At 40.3% G+C, this 27,737-nt stretch overlaps 1 protein-coding gene across 1 annotated transcript in view; it reads right to left on the reverse strand.

Moving 5' to 3' along the window:
* The window catches only part of KIF26B (kinesin family member 26B), a 321,102-nt gene that overhangs the window by 254,009 nt on the left and 39,356 nt on the right, over positions 1-27,737 (reverse strand). Inside the window, exon 2 of the mRNA XM_089529798.1 lies at positions 9,167-9,700. Within this exon, the coding sequence (XP_089385924.1) occupies positions 9,167-9,700 (534 nt within the window). The remainder of the gene's footprint in view (positions 1-9,166; positions 9,701-27,737) is intronic.

Raw genomic sequence — 27,737 nt, forward strand, 5'->3', positions numbered from 1 at the left:
ACAAAAGAAATTGATGGATTTTAGCAATGTTGTAAAGAAAGAATCTACAGGCTTTGGCCGTGGCCTGAATCTAGAGGATAAATGACAGAGAAGAATCAAAGATGAAACAAAGACTGCAGGCTTCCTGGACCAGTCAAATAGAGATGTCGTCAACAGAGACAGAACAGGAGTATTGAAGGGAGGACTTGGATGGAAAGACAAGAAGCTACGTCTTGGACATGTTGAGCTTCAAGCGCTGATGCCACATCCACTGAGAGATAGCAGCCAGACAAGATGAAACTTCCTGTTCAAGTCCTGGTGAAAGGTCAGGAGTAGAAAGATACAGTTGAGTATCATTGGCATAAAGGGGACCCAAAACAGAGCCCTGAGGAACTCCAACAGAGAACGCAGTCTGACCACCCGTGACCACTGCAAAGGATCTGTCTGACAAATAAGATTTAAACCAATCAAGAACAAAGTCCAAGAACCCGAGATCAGAAAGTATATCAAGTAGGAGACAGTGATCAACAGTGTCATAGGCTGCAGACAAATCTAGAAGAACAAGAACAGAGTAAAGGCCTTTCACCTTGGCCCAGAGAAGACCGTTCAAGATTTTTGTGAGAGCCGTCTCTGTAGAATGCCATGGACTGAAAAGGATCAAGAATGGAGTTGGCTTCAAGAAACTCAAGACAGCGAGAATAAACAATCCGTTCCAAAACCTTAGAGAGAAAAGGAAGAAGAAAAATCAGACAATAGCTAGACAAAGAAGAGGGGTCAAGGGAAGATTTTTTTCAGGATTGGGGAACAAGGGCATGTTTAAAGTCTGAAGGGAAGAAGCCGGTTGAGAGAGAGAGATTAAAGATATAGGAAAGTGAGGGCAGAAAAGAAGGGGCTACAGAGATTAGGAGAGCAGGACCGGAGAAACCTAACTATCGGAGAAAGCTAGGGCTGAGGCCTAGACGTGAAGGAGGACATGCGTACAGATACAGGGGCAAAGCTATCAAGAGTTGAAGAAAGAGTGGAGTTGAAGAAAGACATTGCTGAGTCAGCAGAGTCCCCAAGATATAGAGAAGAGAGAGATGAATCCAAGGACTGACTGAGATTATCAGAATTAACAAACTGAAGATTACTAAAAGTGCGTTAAACAATATGATGAGGAGGTGGGATATAAGTAATAGTAAAAGAAATTAGATGATGATCCGACAATGGAAAGTCAGATGCCAAGTAATCAGAAATGACACACTTAGCAGTGAGAACTAGGTCAAGGCAGTGACCGAGAGAATGGGTTGAAGAGTTGGAATGAAGTTGAAGATTGAAAGAAGCTAAGAGGGAGCTAAAGCGAAATGTTGAAGGAGTCTTAGGATCGTCAAGATGGATATTAAAGTCACCTAGAATCAGAGAGGGGACAGAATCCAAAAGAAAAAATGTGAGCCATGATTCAAAGTCTGAAAGGAATTGGTTAGCAGAGCCAGGAGGGTGATAAATGACAGCAACCCGCAGCTGCAAAGGAGAAAAGAGTCTAATAGAGTGAGACTCGAATGAAGAAAAACAATAGCTAGGGGCCTACATGTCAAGTTTTTTTTTTAAAAGCCCTACGTATCAAGTTTTTGTTAATTTGTTAGTGTTCACATGACAAAATAAAAAATATCCAGAGAATTCTTGATGAGCAATATTTTTTTTACATTTATTTTTTATTAAAAAGATTTTATAACATAAAACAAAAGCTTAATACAATGTCCATCACACCTTTGAAAGGGTTTGACCCCTTTCTGGTGTCAGAAGATACACTGACACAAACTTCCAAGCAATATTTTTATGGGAAGTCACAACATCCAAAGTCACAGGTAACGTCTTTCAAACCATTGGAATGATTAATTTTAATATAAGATCTCTAAAATATGGAAAAACCAATTTTAGCAAGTTAAAAGAGGACTTTTATTTAATACTGCACATATTGTTATGGCATAGGAGGAAAAACACTTATTTTATCTTCATAAAATATTTAGCTTATAAATCTCCACAATATGCTAAAAGGAATAGTAGTTGCAGCAGAGCCAGATAGGTATGTGATGAGATAGTTTATGAGGTTCTGGTAATTCTTACCTCTCAGATACAAACAGAATGATGTAGCTGTCTATATTTTTTATCATTTACATGATCTTTTTAAAATGGAAATTACTTTACAATGTCTGTGTAATTTACTCTTGTAATGGACCTGTGAAGAGGCTATTACAGACAAGCAACTTATTATGTATTTATTTTATTTATTTATGGTATTTATATCCCGCCCTTCAGCCCTAAAGGCTATCAGAGCTGCTTAGAATTAACTGAAGTGAAGAGATTATACACAACATCATGACAAGAATCCATGACCTGAAATCAGATTGCTCCATCATCTGTAGATTGAAACAGTAGGATAGGCTCCTAACTTTGGGATCCCCATGCAAAATAGAATTGACTCCCTCTCTCACAAACACACAAAATTATTAAGTAGAAAATTGAAATACCATATATACTTGACTATAGGCTGACCTCATGTATACATTGAAAAAAGGTTTTGGGACCAAAATTGTGGATTTTGATATGACCCATGGATAAATCCAGGGTAAAACATAGGGATATGTAACAAAGGGTTTAAAGGATGAAACCAAGAAAAATGATGCCAAAGAACTTACAAAATTCTGCAGCCATACCTCTTTGTGCTCACCCTAAAGGCTGGATGGGTGAGGAGGGAATGGCAGTAAACTCTGGCTGTGTTATGTGTGGGGAAGGTAACCAGGCATAGCTGGGGCTAAGAAAACATGGACATGTCAAAAAGGATGGGGGGGAAAGCAAAGAAAATGGCAACTACATTAGCAGTGATTATAGCCTTTAACTTTAATGTGATAACTTTACCTGATTTTAACCCAGAAAAGCTGACAAGCATATACAAATGTTTCATTCAGATCCTTCAAAGCCCAATCCCTCTTGGCATTCCTTTGAGGGGAGAACCAAAGAGCTGCCACCACTGCCATTTTCCCACCCAGACATTCAAAAAGATCAGAAGCTGTACCATAGTAAAGATAGAAAAAGGGATTCATGCTTCTTTTAGGAGCTCCTGGGATAGAGTTAGGGGCTGAACAGACCGCCCCTAAGAGGCAACTCCATGCCGCCCCTGGAAGCACTGGCAGTTTCACGGCACAAAAAGAAGCAGCAAAAAGTGGGTCCTTTTTGCACTGTGGGAAAGATGCACTAGCTGTCACTGCCACGGCTCTTCCACAGCTCTTTGGCCCAGTGGTGGGGCACACAGCATCACATTGGTGTGGGGGCAAAGTTGGGGCATGCAGTGTGCAGTCACCATGCCCCCACTCTTCCCCTACACCGGCATTTATCACCGATCTGTTTAGGCCCTATGTTCTCACTTACCGCCACTGTACTCAGAGAAAGGGAGACTCCTTTTTTGATAAGATGAAGTACAGTACTTACATTGACTTGTGGATAAGTCGACCCATTTCAAATTTTTAATTAAAATTTCTAGACTTGCACATGAATAATAATAATTATTATTATTATTCCACTTAATCTCAGGAAATCCAAGTGGATTACAGCAATAAAATACGGTACAATTAAAAGAGTTAGATTAAAAATTCCAAAATCCTCCACGATCCCCCCTCACTTAAAAACATAATCAAGTCCTAAAAAGAGATTAAACTGAAAAAAGAGTTAAAACATTAATATACAATACACTAAAATGAGATAAAAATTTCAAGCAGAGTCCAGGAAGGGTACATAAAGATAAAAGATGGAAGATGAAAGGGGAAAGCGGAAAGGGAAGGGAGGCAGGTCAGCAAGGGTATTCTAGTCTGGAAAGGCCTGCTGGAAGAGATCCGTCTTAATAGCCTTATTGAAGGTATCTAAGGTGGTGATCTGATGGATCTCGTCCGGCAGGTCATTCCAGAGTCTAGGAGCGGCTGATGAAATGGGATCTCTGGGTCACTGCAGTAAGTATCTCACTCTCCACTTGCTTAAATTGTTCTCTTCAGACTGATTCGTTCTTAACTGATTTTATTGCCCATTGTTTGGGAATTGCTTTTAATGTTAATTTTAGGGGGGAGGGGGTGGGAATCTGGAGTCTAGTGCACTTTTATCTACTGTTTCTGTGCCTTTGATTTTAGTGTTTTCTCTTTTATATGCTGTTACACGCCTTGATCCCACACAGGGAGAGGCAGGTTATAAATAAATATTATTATTATTATTATTATTATTATTATTATTATTATTATTACTTGTATTTTGCCCAGAAGTTAATAGGCAGCCAGTGAAGGGATTTTAAAACTGGTGTGATGTGGGCAGATCTAGGTGTGACAGTAACCAACGTGGCTGCCATATTCTGTACTAGTTGAAGTTTCCAAACTTGACACAAGGGTAGCCCCATGTAGAGTGCATTACAAAAGTCGAGCCGAGAGGTTACCAGAGCATGTATCACTGTTTCAAGGCCTCCCTGCTCCAGTATATACAATCTATCACATACATGCTTGAACAATTATGAAAACTGGAAGTAAAGTTTGACTTAAAAGAGCATCCTGGCAAGGCTTTTATTCTGCAGTATCCCACCTCATTCAGTGAATTTTAGAAAGGATGTTGTTATCTTCCAAGTGTAATGTTCCCAGTTTTTTCTAAAACGTCCATTTTTTTCTTGTATCAAAAAATCTGTTATGGAGGAACAAGTGAAACATTTATGCAACATCTTTTGATTGCCAGTGCTGGCAGTCCTCCATCTAGAAATAGTCAATTGTCTAAGAAATCCAAATGATTATAGCTAAAGCCCCAAAAGACCTACGCTTTGTTGAAATGTCTCCTGTTCTCCAAGGAGTATCTAATTTATGTATTTGTTTTCCATAGTAAATATGCTCACCTGTATATTATGCATGCCTGTATTATTCAGCCTTAGCAGTAGTAGTATGTGCCTCTTTTCTACTTATGTGTCTCTTTTCTGCTTATGGCAGCTCCATGAATTCCACAGCGTTTTCTGATGTAATGAATACTCAAGACGTGGCGTGTGATTACCTTTTGCTGAATATAGCCTACAGCATTCTAGTATTACCTGGTAGATTTCCTTCCAAATACTAACCAGGCCTAACCCTGTTTAGGTTTTGAGAGCTGACAGAATCTGCGGTATTCAGGGTTTTTACACATCTAAGAGACTTGGGCCCGTTACAAACGGGCCGTTTTGTGCGTGCAGAGCACGCACTAGGGTTAGAAAGGGGCAGTGCTTCCGCACCCCCCTAACCCTAGTGCGCGTTCCGCACGCACAAAATGGCGGCGGCCGTTCCACACGGCCGCAGCCATGAGGACGTCAAGACCGCGCCACCTCTATACAGGGCGGTGCGGAAGTGACGTCCTCGCTCCGCGCCAGGGTGCGTAGTGCGCCCTTAACGCGGAGCAGTAAGGAGCTCCGTTTCAGAGCTTCTTCCTGGTTTGGTCCGCTGGGCGCAGCTTTCACACGGATGCGCCCAGCGGACCAAAGGAGAAAGGGGCCAAGCGGCCACTTTCTCCTCTTCCCTGCCGCCGAGGGGTGTTCTTGGGGCTTGAAGCCCCAGGGACACCCCTTTTCAAGCTGCGGGGAAGCGGCGTTTTGCCTGAAAAGCAACGGATCGGGGCCTCAGCGACTGCCATTCTGGCCACTGAGGCCCCGATACACCGGGGAAAGGGGCGGGTACAGCCTGCCCCAAATGGGCGGTCTGTAACCCACCCAAGAATCCTGCAAAAAGCATAATTCCCAACCATGGGTACAATTATATATGCTCACAGTGGCCTAAGACATTTTGCAGTCTGGCTCAAAGATCAAGATAGCAATCCCACTACATAGAGAAACCAACTAGACTGGAAACTAAATATTACACTAAAACTGGCTATGGGACAGCATCTCTCACAGCATCTTAGTGCATCAAACTAGCTTAGGCCTACCAGTGCATCACATACTGTATTGTTCTATCCTCCAGTAACTTGCCATTGCATCCTACCACACAACAGCTACTTGCTCAGGCAGTTGACACCAACCAAAATCCATCCTGCCTCGAATATTTAGCTTATATACCAGCTGCCTTGAATACCATTGTGGTAGAAAGGCAGGAAATAAATCCTTAAAAATGATTATGATGATGATGATGACAAGATGCAGCCTGCTAGTATCCAACAAAGCTACTAGTGAATGGAGATGGTAGCTACAGCCCAACAACATCTAGAAGTTAGCATGCTGTCCATCTCTGGCCTACATGGTCCTGAAGGTTTGAAACAAGCATTTATCCCATGGTTACAACTGCAGATGAAATTGTTAGAGGCATAGCTACAGAGAATGGGCCAGTTCAAAGCCTGTCAAGTCTTACTAAGCAGAAATCAAAATCTGAAAAAGAATCCTGCCCATGCTGCCTGGAAAATTCTAGGAGTAGTAATCTAAATTTCTCAGGCTCTGGTAGAGTTACAGGAGATATCAGTCAATCAATCAATCATGTTATATTTTGCCTTTTCCTCAAAGGTGGGACTCAGGATGACATTTTCCATGGGACATCAGGGCTTCTCAGCATGGCAGTAGGTGACCTCGGTAAATGCAAGTCTTCGTCTAGTTACAGGACTAATATTTGAATGTCATGGTCTCCTCTTATCCAGGTTGCAGAGCATCCGTAGGAAAAATAAAATCAGCCTTCAAAGCAGTCAACCATTTCTGGCAGGCTGACTAAACTATCTAACTGGAAGCTAATTTACAATGGGGAGATGCCCACATCAGGAGCCATTGAGTCTAGCCAGTCTCACAGCTCTTGTTCCTGGGCATCAGTCTGACAAATTATGATGCAGAGGGCAATGAACCCCACTGCTGGAACTGCAGTGCTTTTAATCCAATGGAGACCCCCCCCCCCCCTTGGTCCCATTAGCTCAGCATTTCTCAAAAGCAGCCTTTAGCAAGATTTTGTTTCTTCAGAAATCCCCAATCACCTCTTCTCAATAAAACAGTGTTAAAAAATGCTATGTCATCTGGGGAAGACATATCTTGGAACAGAATTGTCACTGTTATCTGAATGTCTCAGAGTCAAGATTACAATCAAGTGGTGGGACAGGACAGCAAATGGGGGGGGGGGGGGAAGAGAGAGAGCAGATCCATAATAGTCTTTTAAAGGTAGGAGTGGGGAATGTATAGCCATCCACATATAGTTGGATTGCAGTTCCCATTGGTTGTGTTAATGAGAACTGCAGTCCAAAAATATTTGAAGATTTGCAGCTTTCCCAGCTCAGACTGAAGTTGGTTTGAGACAAACTTAAAATATCTGCCCCCACTCCCATTAACAGATTCTAACCAGCTACAACTTTCCGTTGGCCTCACATGGGGGAAGATGTAAAGTGAGAATTCTTTGTAAACACGAATTAAAAATTGTATTGTACAGGATTCTAAATCATGCATCGAATCTATGCATATAGAGGAGGGGCTCCTTGCTTTATATCTTCATTCCTCCTTAATATGGACCATATCTTCACATAGGATCCTGCATTTTACATTTTTCCTCTTATAAGCTAGAACAGAAAAAGGTCAAATTCAACATAAATAGAGAAGTGACATATACAAGTGTCTGTCTATAACCCTAATCTTTTTACTAGGCCAACGTTCTTACTGAACATTTGTAGGAGCAGGCTATGAACCTACTATCTCATATTAAATATTCAGTTCAGAAATACTGTAGAACATTTTAATTTCCTACACAACACATATAACTGTAACAACAGGCATAGCTGCATCACTACCTTTAAAATACATCCTAGCTATAAAGCAAACAAAAATTGAAAAAAACGATACTTCAGATATTCACAATTTCTTAACAGTGATACAATAATTTTAATACCCAACAGTACAACAGCATTTAATGGTTCTCTTATTTTGTCACCATAAAACTGTCTCTTTTATCATATTATTCTATTGTTATTAACCATGCAAATACTAGGGAATCAAATGTTGAAATCCATACTCATTCATTCTTGCTTGCATTAATCTTGCACTATTAATACTATTCCCTACTTTGTATCAACATCATTATTACAACTGTCTACAGCACCACCCTTCCTCCCTCCATTTCCTTCCATCTCTCCTTATCTCTTTCTTTGAGTCAGGCTTTCCAATACTAATTCTTATACTGAATAGTTCAACATGCTATTTATTTCCTGGAACAAACAACCAAGCCTTCTGAATCTATGCACGTTATCCATCCAGCCACAGACAAAAACCCTGTTCTGAATTTTTGAGGGCAACTGAGGTACTGCTAATGTGTGGTTCTTTGTGGTTTTAATTTACTGAACCACAAGAAAGTTGCCAGGTCTGATGGTAACCAAAATATATATTATGTTTCATTCTGATGGCTTGACCTTCTCTTTTTACCAGCATGGTACACTGTTACTAGCATTCTGTTAGTCAGTTATGATATCATATGTTAGTCTGAGGACATCATAACTGTTAAGGATTCTCATTTGCAATAATAGCACTATTGCCACAATCACAAATGACCCTGAAACTCACCTTAAAAGCCATTCAGCTAGCTGGAGTAACAGGGGTCTGTGCTGCTGCCGAGTGCCGCAGTATGAGGTGACCAGCACCATGCCACCAGTGAGTGACACCACAAGAAAAAGCAGGGCCCCTGTAGGGACCTGTCACAACTCTTCTTCACAGTGTCACTCACTGGTAGAAGGGGGCTAGTCAGATTATCCTGCAGTAGCAACACAGACCTCAAACACTCCAGGTGGCTGACTGGCTTTTAAGGTGAGTTACAAGGGGAGTTAGAGCATAGCTGCATGTTTGATGCAGCATCTCAAACTATGTTATATCATTAATAATACAATGGTGTAGTATCAGGTTATTACTTAATTCATACCAATTAAAGCCAGAAAGTACAGTCGGCCCTTCTTATACACAGATTTTTTATACACGGATTCAAGCATCTACAGTTTGAAAATGTTCAAAAAAGGTATAAATTTCAAATAGCAAACCTTGATTTTCCATTTTTTATATGAGACATCATTTTGCTATGTCATTATATTTAATGGGACTTGAGCATACATGGATTTTGTTATCCACAGGGGATCTTGGAACCAAACCCCAGTGTATAACAAGGGTCCACTGTACTCTTAATAAATAATCCAGTAGGGTAAAATCCTTTCTAACACTACTTACTTGATAGGGATACAGAGTAACGCCATTAGTTCTTGACAAGGACCAGGTGCCGTCTAGGTACTGGTGAGCCTGGATAGCCACAGAATTCAGGATATTACCATTGCTGGGGCTGGTGGCCATCTGCACACTGACCTTTGCTTGGTGTCCCAAGGAGCCATTTTTCTTTTCTACTCCATTAATGATCCCTATGTTGTTCGATTTCCCACTCAGTTTATTAGGCAGAAAGCCAGTGTAATTGGAAGTAGCATAAGGAGCAGACATATATGCCCAGTCCCTGGGTTGCAGGCTGCCCATATGTCGAGAGCCCACTACAGTGGGAATATTGGGATGGGGAGGAGGGGAGCCAGGAGAGGCATCACAGTCTTCAGTGTTAGCAGCCTGTTCAAGTGTCAATACCATCTGAATAGCCTCCTGCTTCAATTGGTTCAAGTGAGTGGCACAAACATCACACCGGTTGTCTCTTTCATTCCATGCTTTCCTGGTGGTGTTGGGCACCTGCAGTTTGTCATGAATTGCTGAAGAGAATGCTGGGTCCTGAAAATCAAAAGAAGAAAGTAGGAAATTGTTAGATCATGAAAGTTTTCCAAATAAACCAAGAATCAATTCTATAAATTTTTTTCATTGTGGGGACAAGGAAGAATTAAGAGGTAAGAACCCCTAGGTTTTTGCCATATCTTCATTAAGATGATACTTTTGAATACTTTTAAGAAATATGTTTCTGAGTAGACTGATAAAGACCTACGCTATCTGCAATTCTAAACTACATTATAATGGCCCATAACCTCACCAAAAACAATGACTTTACCCAAGTGATAATCATAAATAATGTTCTTGAAGAAAGCTTTTAATCATGTATTTGATATTATAAAAACAAACATAATGTTATCCATGTATTATATTTTAAAAATAACCTATTTTCCATCACCAAAAAGAAAGTAATATAAGAGAATTAAGACTGTCCCTTATCATTTGAAAGCAGAGTGGAAAGCCCACCCTGAACACCAACTTTTATTTCACAGTACTTTTCCCCAACTTCTCTTTTGAACAGAAACCAGAGTAATCCAAAAGAAAGATCATGTAGTACTTTAGAAATCACCTAGTCCAGTTTCAGGGCAGCATCTTTTATATACAACTGTTTTTTGCACCATACACAGTCCATGGCCTTAAAGACAATGTTCCATGTGCAATGTACCCCATCAGGATAATATGTCACAACTTTATTCAGATATTTATCCCTCCCATATGCAATCAGAATTGTTTGAAAGGGAGCACAGAGATTAGCCTCTTGGCTTCACTACATTTTCATACATCTCAAGTAGACCTTGCTGGATATAGAACCTGGATATTATGGTTTCCACTTCACACAGAAGATAAATTCATTGGAGAAGTTATTTGTCCAATGCAAGGCAATTATCAGGATGGGTACCAAAGATGTCACAGAAGGGGCGACACCAACAGCTCACTCCCTCCATTCCTCCTTATGAAATACTGATCATGTAGTGACTGAACCTCTGAAAAGGGATAAGCAGGCGGAAAGAACAAACATGGTTCTCATGACAAACCTGCTTCAATAAATCAAGATGTGATTTAGGAAGGCAATATATGTGGTTCAACCAAATGTGGCAAGAGAAAGGAAAACCTAATTAACGCCATCCCATTTGTGGTTCCCAATTAATTTGATGGTGTTTGGGTTGAATTTAGTATGACACAACATTCACATAAAGTACTCTTGTTTATGCAAGGTATAACCACCATATAAATTGAAGTACCCTTACACACACTTACACACACACACACACACACACACACACACACACTCATTATGGTTCTATGATATATCCTCTGAAAGGATGACCCTGAGAGTTAGAGGAACCTCCATATCATGTTATTATCTTCATGTCCAACTAAAAATGTAGAAAATTCCTATATTGCCTAAATTCATATTTATATCTCTAATGTGTATATGAAAGAGTATGTGAGAGCGAGGTTAGCTGCCCATTGGGAAAGGTACATGTTAACCTGTGTTCAAGGTAGGGAAAAACTTGTAAACTCAGAGGTTTTTTGCAACCAAGCCTATTAAAATAAATTCATTATTGCTTGTAGATATCTTGGACAATTTCAGCTTACATGGTTTCTTTAAAATCTCAGGTCTCTCTGCAATCCCTGGAGGAGTGCATTATTATAAACTTAGTTCAGAAAAAGTAAGGTTGCTGATCTTTTTAATGGGTTAGAACAGTATGCAGTTCAGTACCATGTTTTCCACCAACAGTCAGTCAGAGGATTTTACCAAGTTAAATGGCCATCTTCTGTTGTTTCCCTGAGGAGTACATTTCCCTTTCCATATCGTCAACATACTTTTATTTAGATAGGGTTGGAGAGGCAAGGCTCAAGTAAACAAAGATCCATAATGTATTTCTGTACTGGAAAAAAATGCATGCAGCAGCTTCTGGATAACGGGGAGATAATGGTGTATTCACTGTGGGGAGGTCATATTAATTACATTCCATTTTTATTACAAGATGAAATATTTTTATTTCCACTGTTGATCTACCATGAATAGCTACTCAGCATGCTCTGATTAACTGATTACAAAATCATATGGACTGTTTGTGTGAAGTGGCTGAGAAGCACCTCTATCAACAGAAGCCTAAGAGGGACCTACATGACACTGAGAAAGCATTCAAGGATAAAGCATAGGCTGGACAATTTTGTGCAGGAAGAGCGTTTGGAACCTGCTTATTGATTGAAACAGGCACATTTCAAAGACATATTACCATCCTTAGTTATATGTGACCACCAGTAAGACTACAGCATAACTAATACAGTCAGGGGTATGTGGAAGGATCAGAAATATTTTATATTGATGCAGAATTTGGTGCCCTGAGAAGTTAAGCTCAGTTCAAGCCCTGTGTAGCAACCTCAAGCAACAGGTGGGATCCAGGAATTCCTGCAAAACCATTGATAATGTTTGCTGTGGAGCCTCCTTTTTAAAAGAGAGAAGAGACGAGGAAAGAAAAGAAAACTCCTGAAAGCTAATAACCTGATCATCAACTGGGCCAATGGGAGCTAGCAATGAACCCATGCCAAGGTTCACAATTAGGCCCTCTTTTAACAAATTTTCCTACAAATGCAATGTCACTACTATCATGGAGTTTAACAGTTCTAGTCTTAAGCTGCATGTTGTGCTTTGCCTTGTCTGAATCATCATCATTATCATCATCTTGGTACTTCTAAGGCCCGGTACATACCTCCATGAAGCAGCATGCTGGCGCCAATTCTAGGTCTCTGGACCGTGCAGCAACCGCAAGCTCTGGAACCCTAGTCCATACGGACGCCGTCATCATGACGGCGGGCCATCATGATGACAACGATGCACAGCATCCAGATGCCACTTCCAGGAAGTGGTGTCATAGAAGCGCCCTTTACAGCATCGCAAAAAAAGAAGCCGCTCTAAGTAGCTTTTTTTTTGGTAGCATATCGGTGCTGGAGCACCAACTTGGGGCAAAGATGGGCGGCATGGAGCCACCCATCTTTGAGCCCCCAAGAGATGCTGAAATATAGCAACAGGCATTATAAGCACCCCCCTGGTTGGCTGCTATATAGCACTAGCAATAGCAAGTACCTTTCTATACTGCTTATCAGTGCACCTAAGCACTCCCTAAGTGGTTTGCAATGTGTAAGCTAATTGCCCCCAACAAGCTGGGTACTCATTTTAGCGACCTTGGAAAGATGCAAGGCTGAGTCGACCCTGAGCCTCTGACTGGTGTTGAACTCACAAACATGTGGTTTGCAAGTGCGTGGCTGCAGTTCAGGCATTTAACCACTGTGCCACCAGGGCTCCTATAAATAACAGAATTTATAGTGTAATGCAGTATCTTGTTTGTTTACCAACCAGGTAAACCAACCAACTATAGGTCCGAGATGTGGAGATTCTGCCCATCCCCACCGCTTCTCCTCAGTCTTGATCATTACCAGCTACACCAGATGCTGCCATTTTAATTTCTCACACTGCCCCAGCCTGTAGTGAAACTGCTGTTGTTCCCGCAACCTCGACCACCTCTTGGTCTGGCTTTCTATGTTGCAAAGAAATGTTGGGGACATGTAAAAAAAACAACATTGAAAGAGTCTCACCAAGTTAAGTTAAACAGGTGTGAGCTAACCTGTCCATAGTTCCTACCTAACCTGCCCATAGTTCCTTGGCCCTCCCATATGGACAATTTCTTCCTCCTTTCCAGCATATCTACTGTTTTGTTCCTTCCTTCCTGCTCCTTGTTTTTCAATATGCCTATCTCCTTTCAATTAAATAACTCTCTTGAAGGTAGTAAACCCTGTGTGCCTTTAATGTAAAGTATAATATTTGAGAGGGGGTATAACAGGTGTTATAGTGACCAGCATAGCATAGTGGTTTTAGTGTTGGACTATCTCTGGAGACCAAGTTTCAATTCCCAGCTCAGCCAAGGAATAGCACTGAGTGACCTTGGGTAAGTCACATGCTCTCAGTCTCAGTCTCAGGTAAAGGCAAATCTTGCCTTAGGGTCTCCATAAGTCGGAAACGACTTGAAGGCACATAACAGCAACAAAATCAGTTGTTATGAATGTTTGTGACAATTATTCCACATTTTCAAGACATGACCTATTACTGAAGCTATATTCACCCTCTCTTCATTTTATTTTATGACATTTGTATAATCAAATTCCTATTTCAGAATTCTTCCCTTATCCCAAAAAAGCACCTCAAGGAGTTTGCCTGTCTTCACAGCAAAAATACTGAGGCCTCTTGGTTCTGAACACTTCTTTCTCCTGGTTGATTATTCAGGTTACAAAACTGTTGTCAGTTCTCCTGCTTCAGCTCCTTAACACAACAGGGCTAGTGTTGTTATTTGAAACTTAACCACCCTCTCTGGTCATGGGCTTGACCCAAGAGTAGGTACATGTTATATTTATCTTCAGTACGAAAGATTCTGGATGCTGTAATAAATAAATCTTAAGAAATAAAATCTTTTCTAAGGAAGCCTCATTGTCCAAGCAATATACAGTAATTAGCCTAGTAAGTGCAGTGGCTTCAGAGAGAGTTATGCCCTGACATATGCCCCTATGATTCAAGATTTGAAACAAACTTCATTTCCTTCTCAAATTTCATCAGCTGCTACATTTACAGGTAAGAGCTTCCAGAGAATTACATAGAACCTACTTTTTTGCAACATCAAATCCAGCAGATGCATAGCATCGAATGAATGCTGACAATCAGAGTTGTCAGATTGTAAACTACATAGAACTCTTTAATGGCTGTGTAGTGAACACTCTAAGAACCACTGTGGTTTAACACTTTGAGCATTGGTCTATGACTTTGGAGACTAGAGTTTGAATTCCCACTCAGACACAGAGTGCGGCTTGCATGGCCTTGGGTAAGTCACACTCTTTCAGCCTCAGGGGAAGGCAAAGGCAAAAAAAACCTCAAAAAAATCTTGCCAAGAAAGCCCTACAATAGGTTCAGCTATCAACAAGACCAAAGTAAATACTCTAAAGGCATCAGATCCTGTCTGATCTTGGAAGCTAATCAGGGTCAGCCTTGATTAGTACTTGGTTGGGAGACCACCATCAAATATCAAGTGCTGTAAGCTATATTTCAGAGACAGGTTCTGGCAAAACCACATTTGAGTATTACCTAAGAAAACCCTATGAAATTCATCAAGTCACCATAAATCAACAGATGACTTGACATCAGACACATAGACAGAAGAGAACATTTTCAGCAAGTGCTGCTTGTCACACAGCCAGATAACAAGCAACACCTGCTGAAGTACCCTCTTCTACACAACCATTAAAGGTATAAAGCTCTATCCAGTTTTGACTCTGGTAACCCTACAAAAAGCAGTAGTTGGCTCACCTGACGCCAACCCTGATCCAGTCAATCAATTCTACCAAAGGAGTTTGCAACTTCCTTTTTTGAATGACATGTCACAGATCCTGCCAAACATCTGTGCAGAGATCCAACTGATATGTACAGGCCCCTCCACTTGCCCGTTTTCACCCAGCGCTATTATGTTCACCCTTCTTTCACTCTTAATAGATAAAAAGATAAACAGGTAAATCATTTGGAAAATCACCCCTTATATGGAACAAAAATAGAACAGAGTGTCTGCCCAGCTTCATAGATATATCTATAATGATCCTACAATTTAGATTAAACAAATAAAACAAATATGTAGAACAAATTCTTTACATTTTTAAAAAAAGATAACATCAAAACATATTAGTTCCTTTTTTAAGATGGGTTTTTAATTAGTACAATTATTACTTAATATCTGTGATATAGAACTCTTATTTTTTTAAAAAAACTAATCAAAATTCAGAATTGCTGAAAACATTTATTATTATTATTATTATTATTATTATTATTATTATTAATTTGATTTCTATGCCACCTTTCTCAGAAAGGGACCCAAGGCGGTTCACAGATAAAATTGTTTTAAAAGAAGATGATGATGATGATGATGATGATGATGATGATGATGATGATCTTACATTCATCAATCAAAACAGGATGATAATAAGTATTTCCTAAGAACATAGATTTTGTAAGTGGACAGAACCCTAGCATCAGTATTTAATAAAGTTTAAACTTTGTGCTTGGCAAAAATGTTATGAGGTTATTGCAAGAAAAGCTTCTGAAATTGGAATGACCATCATATACTACATATGGCATGAGGAAGTTAAATGACTATTGTGTACATCAAAGCTTCTAAAACAGATTGCTGGAATAGCGCAACTTCTATGTTTTGGCATCAGTATACTTTCTGTATGAGTTCCAGGGGCATGTTGGTGGATTTAATGAGCAGCAAGTTATTAGCCCCACAGGTGTGTGTCAAACAGACAGAAGGACTTCAAACTATATATAGTTTGGGTTGCACAGTATAAGCAACAGGAGGATGCCAGGTTACACACACTGTTTCAGCTCCTTAGGCTTTTAAACTCAGCAGGAAGCCTCACAGAAATAGGCTTGCTTGTGAGATTTCATGTTGACTTGAAAAGTCCATGGTATTTTGGCATGCATTTCCGAAGTGCCAGCTGTGGAGAGGAGCTCAGAGCTTTGTAAAACTCAAGACAATTATTCAAGGTTATAAGCATATGTTTATTTTGTAATAAAAAAAGTTTCGTTGTTTTGAGCAAAGGGGAATGTAAAGTTACTGATTTCTCTATTCAAAAGCTAGAAACACAAGCATAAACTAGAATAAACTAAAATTATGAAAAGAAGTAGAGATAAAGAATCAGATGACACCACTTTTTGGAAGAATCATAAAGACAGTGTATGCAAATTAATAAGTTAAAAAGAGTAAGACAGGTGGTGAGCTATATATTCTTCGTTCATTCTGCTAGGATATGCGAAACATGCTGTCCGTGTTGTTTCTTTGTTCTTCTTTTCCCTGCCCCCATTTCTTTTGTGTCATCCACCTGCTCTGGCCTGTCATTTAAAGAATCCCAAACTTTCTTCAATTCACTCCTCTCACTATACCAAAAAATTGCAATTTGATCCGTTCTTTAAAAAATATTAATATGAGTAAACCAGCCTTGTTCCCAACATTATTAATTATCTATAGCTTCAGTCTTACTAATAATATTTTGGGCAGGCAAAAGCCAATGGCTTCACGCTATTATTGATGCTCTCTGATACAACAGTCTTGTTCAATTTGTGATCTGTCAAGCAAATGCCAAGTATCAACCATGCATGGTGATCTGTTAGGTGTTCAGTGGACCTCCTGTGCTGAGATCTCAAGTGTCACCATTCTTGGCTAGTGGGCTGCACTCAGATTGGTATACTACACCATGTGTCCACTTGTAATACAAAATAATTTGTGGCTGGCCATGCTTAGATAGGTCAAGAATTACCAGGGATGTCACAAACTCAAGGCTTAAGGTCTGATTTCCATGTTTCAAAGATCTGTCTGAAACCCTTATGGTTTTAGGCACACATACTGTACACACAAAACAACCCTGTCCATAGTGCACATCCTACTCCCCAAACTTTCTAGATTTTGGGTGGCTTTCATGGCCAAATAAAGCTTGAGTTGTCAGTCAGACAGTCAACCTTTATTAGGCATAAAACAACAAACATTTACAATAACAAATTCAGGGTTGTTATTAAAATTTGAGCCATAATCTTGTTGCCTCCACCAGAAAATTGGCCATTAGCATGGTAATATCAAAGAATCATAGAGTTGGAAGAGACCACAAGGGCCATCCAGTCCAACCCCCTGCCATGCAGGAAATCACAATGGCCATCCAGCCTCAGTTTGAAGACCTCTAAGGAAGGAGACTCCACTACACTCCAAGGGAGTGTGTTCCACTGTCGAACAGCCCTCACTGTCAGGAAGTTCCTCCTAATGTTGAGGTGGAATCTCTTGTCCTGGAGCTTGCATCCATTGTTCCGTGTTCTAGTCTCTGGAGCAGCAGAAAACAAACTTGCTCCCTCCTCAACATGACATCCCTTCAAATATTTAAATAGGGCTATCATATCACCTCTTAACTTTCTCTTCTCCAGGCTAAACATCCCCAATTCCCTAAGTCGCTCCTCATAGGGCATGGTTTCCAGACCTTTCACCATTTTATTTGCTCTCCTTTGGACACGCTCCAGTTCCTCAATGACCTTTTTGAAATGTGGTGCCCAGAACTGGACACAATATTCCAGGTGGGGCCTGACCAAAGCAGAGTACAGTGGCACTATTACTTACCTTGATCTAGACACTATACTTCTACTTCTGTTCTTAATTATTAACTTTGTATTATTTCATGCTAATGTTTCAATTGTCTTACTCTTTGATGTACACCGCTGTGATTGCTGGAATAGCGGTATAGAAATAAAATTTTATTATTATTATTATTATTATTATTACTGATGTAGCCTAAAATCGCATTGGCCTTGTTAGCTGCCACATCGCACTGTTGACTCATGTTCATCTTGGTCTACTTGGACTCCCAGATCCCTTTCACATGTAGTTTCATTCAGCCAGGTGTCCCTCATCCTATATCTGTGCATTTCATTTTTCCACCCTAAGTGCAGTACGTTACATTTCTCCGTGTTGAATTTCATTTTGTTAGCTTTGGCCCAGTTTTCTAGTCTGTTCAGGTCATTTTGAATCTTGTTCCTGTCCTCTGGGGTATTAGCTCCTCCTAATTTGGTGTCATCTGCAAATTTGATATGTATGCCCCCAATTTTGTCCTCCAAGTCATTAATAAAGATGCTGAATAGCACTAGGCCCAGGATGCGGGTTCTGATCTTCCAATAAGTATTCCACTGATAACCTATTGAAACAGATATTCATTTCCAATAACCTTCTTAACAATTTTTCCCTTAGAATTATATACAATGGACAAAACAATACAATATGATGGAGAACATCTAGATCTTGATCACAGTGACATACACGATTCAAAAATGGGGTCTGCAAATATCTGCCCCTGGTCACATTTGAGGGGTGTATGTTCAATCTTGCAAATAAAAGGTCCTTCCTCAACACCAGCAGTGAAGGAGTTTGAAAATAATCTGGAATCCTACCCTGCAAGGGAGGGATACTGAGCATCGCTGGAGAACACACTCTAGGAGGAGTTGGATATGTCAGTTGATGTTCTCTCTCTGCAAGACAGACCTTAATAGATTCAAGACACTCCTTTTCAGTTAGTAGAAGGAGAGAATAAAAATGTAAACCCACAGAAATTACTTTACTTTCATAAAATTTAGCCCAACTTGCCTAATAAACGTCAGATAGTAGGAACCATAAAAGACTGGGTCTATTAGGCCTGAAATGTATCTTAAACCAGGCGTCAGTTTTAACAGCATTCAATCCCAGTTCTTCATAGAGAGTCAGATGGTGTACACATGGAGGTACAGATAATAGTTTCCTGAAAAAAAGTGTCTGCAAATGTTCAATCTCCTTATTAAAGGCTGGAAACCAGTTGAATATGCTATAAAGTAATTGAGGTCTTAATTTGGCTTTGTAAATTTTTAAGGCCGCTAGAATATCCTGGTTGCTTTTTTTATAATAAAAAGATTGTATAACCGCTAATGATCTTTTTCCTGTTTGCATTACTTTATCTCTCTGTTTATTCCACTGCCCGTTAAAAAGCTTGAATTGAACAGGAACCCCACTGTGAGGGATCTATGTGTCCCCCTCCTGTTTCTGCCTCAGCTGGATGGGAAACCACCTTAAACAAACTAAAGGGCTAAACAGACCAGTGTTATACACCAGCATAGGCACAGCATGGGGGTGTGGTGTCCACATGCTGCACGCCCCAATGCCGTCCCAACTGTGGCATCACACTGTGTGCCCAACCACAGTGTGTCTTTGGTGCAGCGTTTAAATACACTGTGCCAAAGGAGCACCGAAAAGCCTCCGCTGCTGTGGCAAGGGTACCTTTTTGCTGGCTCTAAAATAGCAGCATTTTGCTGTTCCTTTTAGCACCAGCAAAGTGCCGTATCAGGGCTGCAGCGTGCAGTTGCCATGGCTCCGATCTGGCACTGAAAGGGTTGACAAGACGCCACTCCAAAGGGCAGTCTGTCAAGTTGCCACCACCTACTGGATAGACCCCTCCTTTTTTTCCTACCAATTCAGTAGGAAGTTGCTTTGGGGTTACTTTCCATCTCTGACACTGCAAAGACTCTCCCAACAGATCCTGTTGGGGAGATGGAACTGATATACATACACACACACACTTTTATTCTACTGTCCTTTTGATGATGAATAGGTTTACTGTCTTGGCATAGCACCACTGGCTTTTTAGATGTTTGAGATTTACTACTGCTTCTTTGTTTTATTTATATCTTAAATGCTATGTTCTATGACTTCTAGTGTTTTATTTCTATTTTAAATATTTGATACTGGTGGGGTATTGCTGTTTGCTGGCAAAATCTGGTTTCATTTTATTTTGTACACTGCTTTGAAAACTTTGCACTGAAAAGTGACCTAAAAATAAAAATATCAATAAAATGCACTTCCCAACTTGATGCCAAATGAGCAGAAAAGGAATAAAATATAAGACACAAGCACAATTGAGACCTAGAAACTGCTTCTCACTTAGGCCCATTACAGACTACCCAAAAGGGGTGGTCTTGGGCCGCTGCTGGTTGCAGCGCGGAGGAGCCGCAACAGCCAAACCGTGCGACTCCTCCATGCTGCAAAAAAGGAGTGCAGAAATCGCACTCCTTCCGGCAACCTGGAAGAGCCGCCGCATGTGCCAAAGCGCGCACTCGCGACGGCTCTTCCGGGTTTAGACGTCCGGATGCTGTGTGTCCGTTACGTCAAGATGGCCGCGCCTGTCTGTATAGGGCGCTGCCATCTTGCCGTACGGAATACGCGCGAGGGGCAAGGCACGTCCGGAAGCACCGCCCCTCGCGCATATTCCTGGTGCAACGATGGTGCCACTTAGACCCGTCTGTAAGGCACCAAAGAGACATGCTGTGCAGATATCAGGTTCCTATACAGAGAAGATAGCAAGAACCTGAGCTAGGTGATCAGTCAGGCAGACCAAGTGGTGGGAAAGGCAGGAGAAGAGTAGAGATCAAGGGCTACAGATCTTTGTGCTGACAGAAGTATGGTTTCTAAACCTTCACTCCCAGCATGGGGTAGGAAAACTAATTAAGAAACACTGATGGCAAAGGAGGCTGATCCTCTGATAGGAACCACATGGGTCTTTTTACCACCTGAAGACATCTTGGCTCCCTCTGTTTCATGACTCTAGCTTGTTAGCACAGAAACGATTTTGTTCAAGCAAGGTCTTTGCCATCTTTTTAGGACACTGAATGGAAGAATGAAGTGATTTATTTCTTAGGAGAAAACCATGTGTGTTTTTAATATCTGTGATATATCTGGGCCACCTGCCAGATGATATTTCACCTTAACCTTAAATACACACTTCCTTTCCTCTAAAAATGAATTCACTGCCCAGAGTTGCCAAACTTCACCAGCCGCAAGATTTTGACTGCTGAAAAAAGTAACCTCCAACTGTTAAAACGACACCATTTATAACAGAATGCTCGAATAAACTGAAACCTGTGGGAGTCCTGTGCAAACAGGGCCTGTGGTTTTAGGGTGGTGAATACAAATGAGCAAAAGCACTACCAGCAAGAGTTACAAATTATTATTTTGTCAAGCAAGAAGATAAAAAGATAGTGTGTATGTGTGCATGTGCCTTCAAGTTGCCTGTTGACTTATGGTGACCCCATGAATTTCATAGGACTTTCTTAGGCAAGGAAGATTATTATTTTTCAAATGTTACACCCCAGAATGCCTTCACACAACATTTTCCCTCCCATTGTGTATCACAAGTTAAAGCTTAGGAAAGTTACTTTTTTGGACGTTGGTCATGCTGACTGGAGATTTAGGGGCATTAAGTCCAAAAGTGTAATTATCCCAAAATCTAGTCATACCACCTCCTCTCACATATTATTTTGCTCACCTCTGCACCTGCACAATTATTCCAATGATTATAATATATCCTGGTTGTTTGAAATTTTCATTCAATCTTTCTGAAATGTTCAGTAGGGATTGACCACCAATCACAGCTTCTTCACAAGTGTCTCCTTATGACAGAGTTATTTCCAAACCTTGTTGCATTGTAAGATACAATTAGAATATGTTTACATACATTTCCCTCCCTTAAGTGGAGAAGCAAATGATGCCCACCCACCCAAGTCAAAATGACACCCAAAGCTAGTTAAATTATTTTGGTACATAAAGCAGAAGATCCAACAAGGGCCTGTCCTCTTTGCTTGGCAATGAAAAGGCAATAACAATATATTCAATAACTAATATTTGGTGCTCTCTAATCACAAATAATATTTGCTGCCTAAAGAAAGTGCTGATCCTACTTTAGATGTGTATCTAACAAAAGAAACAAATAGAATGGTCCATGCACAAAGATCTTTTTTTCAGCCATATAATGAGTGAGCAGGAAGCATGTTCATTTTAAACTTGCCCTATAACCTGGTTATATGTCATTGATGGTGTTCCATATGGATGTTAAATAGCAAGAGTGGCTTTTTAAAAAGAACCCTGTAGTACTCAGCAGGCTAATCCCCATATTCTCATTTTAATTAGAATACTACAAGCAATGCATTGAGGAGAAAATAAATTGGGTTTCCTGACTGCTTCAGGCTTGCTCTAAGGATGGATTGGCAATGACAGGTTACCAGCTGTACACATCTGTTACCCAGGTGTTTGCATTACATTGTTGCAAACATGAAATTTGACTGTAGCCAGATTTTCTAATTAGAGGAAGCATAAAGTTCAGTCATAGGAACAGATCCATGAAGAGGCAGTGGGTTATAGTGCATACAGTGTTTGACTGGAGAGTCACTGGGAGACTTTGGGCCAGTGATTCAGTCTAAGTCAAACTTTACCTCACAGAGTTATTCTGTGCAGACAATGAAAATGGGCAGGAAAACCATGGATATTTTGAGGTGCAGGAAACTCATGCATACACACACACAAGTTAGATCAAGGGTCTGGTAAGAGTGGTCCTCCAAAACTGTTTTTGTGATCCTTAGGACCCCCTGGGATAAAAAAAAATACCCCCAAATGTCCTCTAACAGGCGTGGGTGAAATTTTTGCCATGCTTCCTTCTCTGTACCATTTTAGGCCCAGGAAAGAGCTTTTTTACAACCAGAAATAAATTCTCCCGAGCCTAAAAACATAGCAAAATGCATCCACACTTCCTAGACAGCAGTGAGAAAAAACATTTTGGGGGATTTTTTTCATGGAGGTGAAGGGGTGGACATCCAAGATCTCTTGTCAAGATAATACAACCACCCAGCCTCCCACAATTGTGCATCCCTGAGCTAGATACGCATCTGCCCCTATGGTTCCTGTATTTCAACACATCTAGGAGTATTCAGACATATTTCAAATTCAGAATTAGCTTTGATCCTAGAGATGATTTAGGCTTATTTTAAGACAGAATAAAACCAAACAAGAGCCTGAAATGTGATAACCTATCAATATCTGCCAGTTCTACATTCTTTTTAACGAAATGTACATATAAAGATAAGTATGATAAATTCAAATGTGCATCTATCATGTCCATACAACCTTTGTTTTTCCTGCATACATGGGGAGCATCTGGTGATTCGGGCATGGCTTCCTGCATCATAATTAACTGTATCAAGAATACTTAACACCTACCCAGTAAAATACCACTAAATAGCAGGCCCTCTTCTTTTTTCTACCCAAAAGCTATTAGAGATATGCTACTGTTAATCTGTTATTTATCCAGTTGAGTGCATATTGCACCCATGGAAAGGCAAGAGGTCACCCAAAGAGATTCGGTGGGGGGAGAGGAGAGAAGAAGCATAGATAGAAGGTTCAAGGAATCAAGCAATCATTTTAGTTTTCCCAAGACTGTGATACAGATATACAAAAAGCAAGCCATTTTAAAAGAAATTGTACCTGGGTTTTCATTTTTCCATTCAAATGGTTTGTGAGTGAAAGCTTTCTTGCAACATTTATTTATTTATTTGAATGCTGCCTTTTTCTCAGTGTGGACCCAAGGCAGCTCACAAATGCTTAAAATCAATAATAAAACAATACAATTGTAAAACACAATTAAAACACTATATTATTATAACAAAAAATTGTAAAGCCCTTAAGAATACTAAGCTACAAATGTATTAAAATACATACAGCTGTGATATTTAGATTGAGGTGAAAGAGATTTAAAAAAAAAAAGAAAAAAAAGAACACCAGACAGTAAATTGAGGCACAAATGTATTTGCCCAGATTCTATCCTAGCATTAATCCTTGTAGCATTCATCCAATCTGGAACTGCATTCTTGATTCATTGGTTCAATTTTACATCTCTATTTGTCGCCACCAGATGTCCATAAATTAGGACTGGGAGTCCATTTGGATACACAACTGTTACTTTAAAAATGCCTTGTCAAAAAGTGCTTCATTTCCCCTCGATTATAGTTTCAGGTGAATGTCACTGGGCACATGGTGCCATCATATCATCATTTTCACCAGCTGATCCTTTGCTGGATAGGATCCAGTGGTAAAGAACTCCTTTCGAGTAGGAGCAGCTAACAATTGTGAAAAATGCTTTGCCATTGTGTATCTTCAAGTCATTTATGACCTATGGCAACCCTAAGCCAAGCATATCATGGGTTTTCTTGGCAGAATTTGTTCAGAGTAGATTTGCCTTTGCCTTCCTCTGAGGCTAGAAGAGTGCAAATGCCTAGGAGAGCAAAACAAACAAACCTAAAAGTAAAAGCACAAGACTATTTTGTGGACCTTTTCTCCCTCCCTCTGCCTCCAAGCAGCAATGTTTCCATCAAAAATGTAACCTCACAAAAATTTGGCACAGGAAAACTTCAGACAAAGATCCTGAAAGTTATCAGTCTATTTTATGACTAGCTCTCAAGAGACAGCTACAGTTAGAAAATAAAAAGGCTCTTGTAATATGTGTTTTGGTTCAAGATGAAAATGCTGCTTCACAATGCAACATTCTGTGAGGTCTCCTCAAAGAAGAACATAACAGCAGCATGGCGTGCATCTTTAACTTCTGGCATCTATACCAGAACTGGACAGATGTTTATTATCTAAACAGCAAACTATCTTTGTTCATAGCACCAGGTGTCAAAATGTAGAGATTATAAAATACTTCATGCAGTAATAATGATGCTTTTCTCTAACAGTGGTTTCGTGGCATGAACCCATTACAGCAACATTGACATGACATTCACAAAGGAAGCCATACTGGAAGATTATGCTTCTTCCTGAATGTTGTAACTGTCTCTTTGGCATGACCCCAGGTGGTCCACTCTTACAACACTGAGAAAAGTAGTTATAACTCAGCCTATTCCTTTTTTTAAAAAAAGACAATCCTGCAGAACTTGTTAAGTCAACAGTACAGACTGAAACATTTCATTGCTTTCTGGACAGTTATTTCATGCCTTCCTGCTGTGTGTTCTTCTAATGTAAATTCACCAAGAAGCAAATCTGTATAAAACTCCAAAGTTTGAAGTTTGCACTGGTGCAGAACGATACACCTAAAAACAAAGAGGAAAAACTTGCAGAACATCTTAGAGAAATTGGGGCTTCACAGCTTGAGGTGACTACTAGATAGCAATTCAAGAAAAGCTTTCTATCCCTGGAAAAGAAATAAACAAGATTGGGATAGGGGAAACAATAGAACCAATCCACCAATGTCATCCTATTCTGTCATAATTCCCTCTGATACCAAACCTGGGTGGTCCAGTACCTATCAAAATGAGTCCACCGAAAAATAAAACAACTAAATCTGCATATTTGGAATACTATTCAGGACAAATGGGATATTTATGAATTTTAAAAAGATTTTATTTTAAACCACACTGGATACAAACTATGCCCAGCTATTTTCAAGGCATTTATAATGCAAAGATCAGTTAAACCACACAACATTTGGGGGCAGAGGTAAGCAATCTAGTAGACTTAATGACATCACCCACAACATTAGAGGGACTTTCACTGGCTCATCTTCCAACATGATTTATGCCCTATTATGTCAGTAATGCCCTTCAGCACTCTGCACTGGGCAAACAGTCCGGTCCCTACACTAGAGGATAAATGGACATAAAGCAGACGTTAGGAATGGGAATACACAAAAATCAGTTGTAGAACACTTCAGTCTTCCTGGGCATTCCATCTAGGACTTAAGAATAACAGTAATTGAACAGAAGAACTACAAAGGAAGGCAAGAAAGCGAAATAGCAGAATTGGAATGTATCCACTGACTACAGTCCATCAGCAGTGGTTTGAACCGAGATAATGGTTTCCTGACACACTACAAACATTTCAACACTATCTAACCCTCCACCCTCATGAGTGCACCTTTAACCAGTCCATCACATCTCCTCACAGGTTTCTGCACTATGGCCATACCGGCCTTTCAGGTGCCCTCGTCATGTGCAACGGTTGCCTGGGGGGTGGAGCGCTCACATGCCCCGCAACCCTCGCACATGACAAGGGCTTACAATGGCAGCGCCTTGTTTACATGGGCGTCGCCATTGTTACGTAAGTGCTGCACAGCGTCCACACAACGTCGTATGGCACTTACGTAATGAGTGCTTTTTGCAGATTCTTTTTCGCCGGTGGGAAACCTCGCCTTTGGCAGCTGAGGCTTCCCTCCGGCAGAAAAACAGGCGCCGGCAGGCCGCCCTTTTTGGGCAGTCTGTACTTGTCACCTCATCTCCATACCCCCAAGGTTTTGAATTTCCATTGACATGCTCACACTCAACTGGTTTATACAGGTCTTTCTCTGGACTCTTCATTCCACCTCATGCATCTGAGGAAGTACGCTCAAGTCTTTGAATTGTCGTGCTGCCAGCTTCTTTCTTTCAATTAGTCTCAAAGGTGCTATAATATCCCTGTACATAAATTCAACCAGACAATGGGGAAATCGAAACAATTAAAGAGTTCCCATACCATAGATCAAGCATTGATCAGAAAGGAAACTGCAGCCAAGAAATCAGAAGAAGATTAGGAATGGAAAGGACAGCTCTGAAAGAACTAGACAAGGTCCTAAAGAGTAAAGATATGTAACTGAGCACTAAAGTAAGAATAGTCCAACCACTGTATTCCCCATCACTATGTACGAATGTGAGAGACAGACAATGAAGACAACAGACATCATTTGAGATGTGGTGCTGGAGAATAGTGCTGAGGATACTGTGGACAGCTAAAAAGACAAACAAATGGGTTCTAGAACAGATCAAGCCTGAACTCTTCCTGGAAGCCAAGATGACAAAATCGAGACAGACATATTTTGGCCACATCATGAGAAGACATGACTCATTAGAAAAGACAAGGAAAGGTAGAAGGTAGTATAACGAGAGTCAGACCACATGCCAAATTACTGGACTCAATGAGGGAGGTCATGGGCCTGAATCTGTAGGACCTAAGCAGAGCAGTGGAGGATAAGGGGTCTGGGACATGTCTCATCCACAGGGTCCTCACAGCTGCACTGGAAGACAAGAAAGATGGAAAGTATAAATACACACCTTGTACTAACTGTGTCTTCAGCACTGTATTTCTGGATTGGTGTTTTGTCCAAATATAGCCATTATACATGAACAAACTGGTGCATCTACACAAAAGCACTGGAAGCCATTCTGAATTCTTTGTGAAGTACACTCAATAGGTATAATGCAAATATCTGTGAATCTCTTTTTCTCACATTCACACCCAACCAGTTTAGGTATATGCTCCAAGCCCCTCAGGTGTATGATGTGGTCCTAATTCATAGATTTCACAAAACCTCACAGCAACTCAGTAAACAGATGTGCAAGAAAGACTTTAGCTGCTCCTGCTGAAAAAATTATATTGTTTTATGGCAGGCTGCATTATGAATGTTATTTGAACATTAGAAAATCCAAGAATTTGTTTTGATATTATAGACCTTACATTACTTTAGAATTCATTACATTTGCACATGAATATACTTAATTGACAGATATAAACTACACTGATTGTTTATGGCTATTTTCCATGTTATCAAACTGATAATGCTAATTAATGCAATTAGGCTGACCAGATGCAAC

Source organism: Sceloporus occidentalis, unplaced genomic scaffold (genome assembly GCF_023333645.1).
Source record: "Sceloporus occidentalis isolate IW3139 unplaced genomic scaffold, rSceOcc1.0.p SCAF_6, whole genome shotgun sequence".
In the NCBI taxonomy this organism is placed as follows: Eukaryota; Metazoa; Chordata; class Lepidosauria; order Squamata; family Phrynosomatidae; genus Sceloporus; species Sceloporus occidentalis.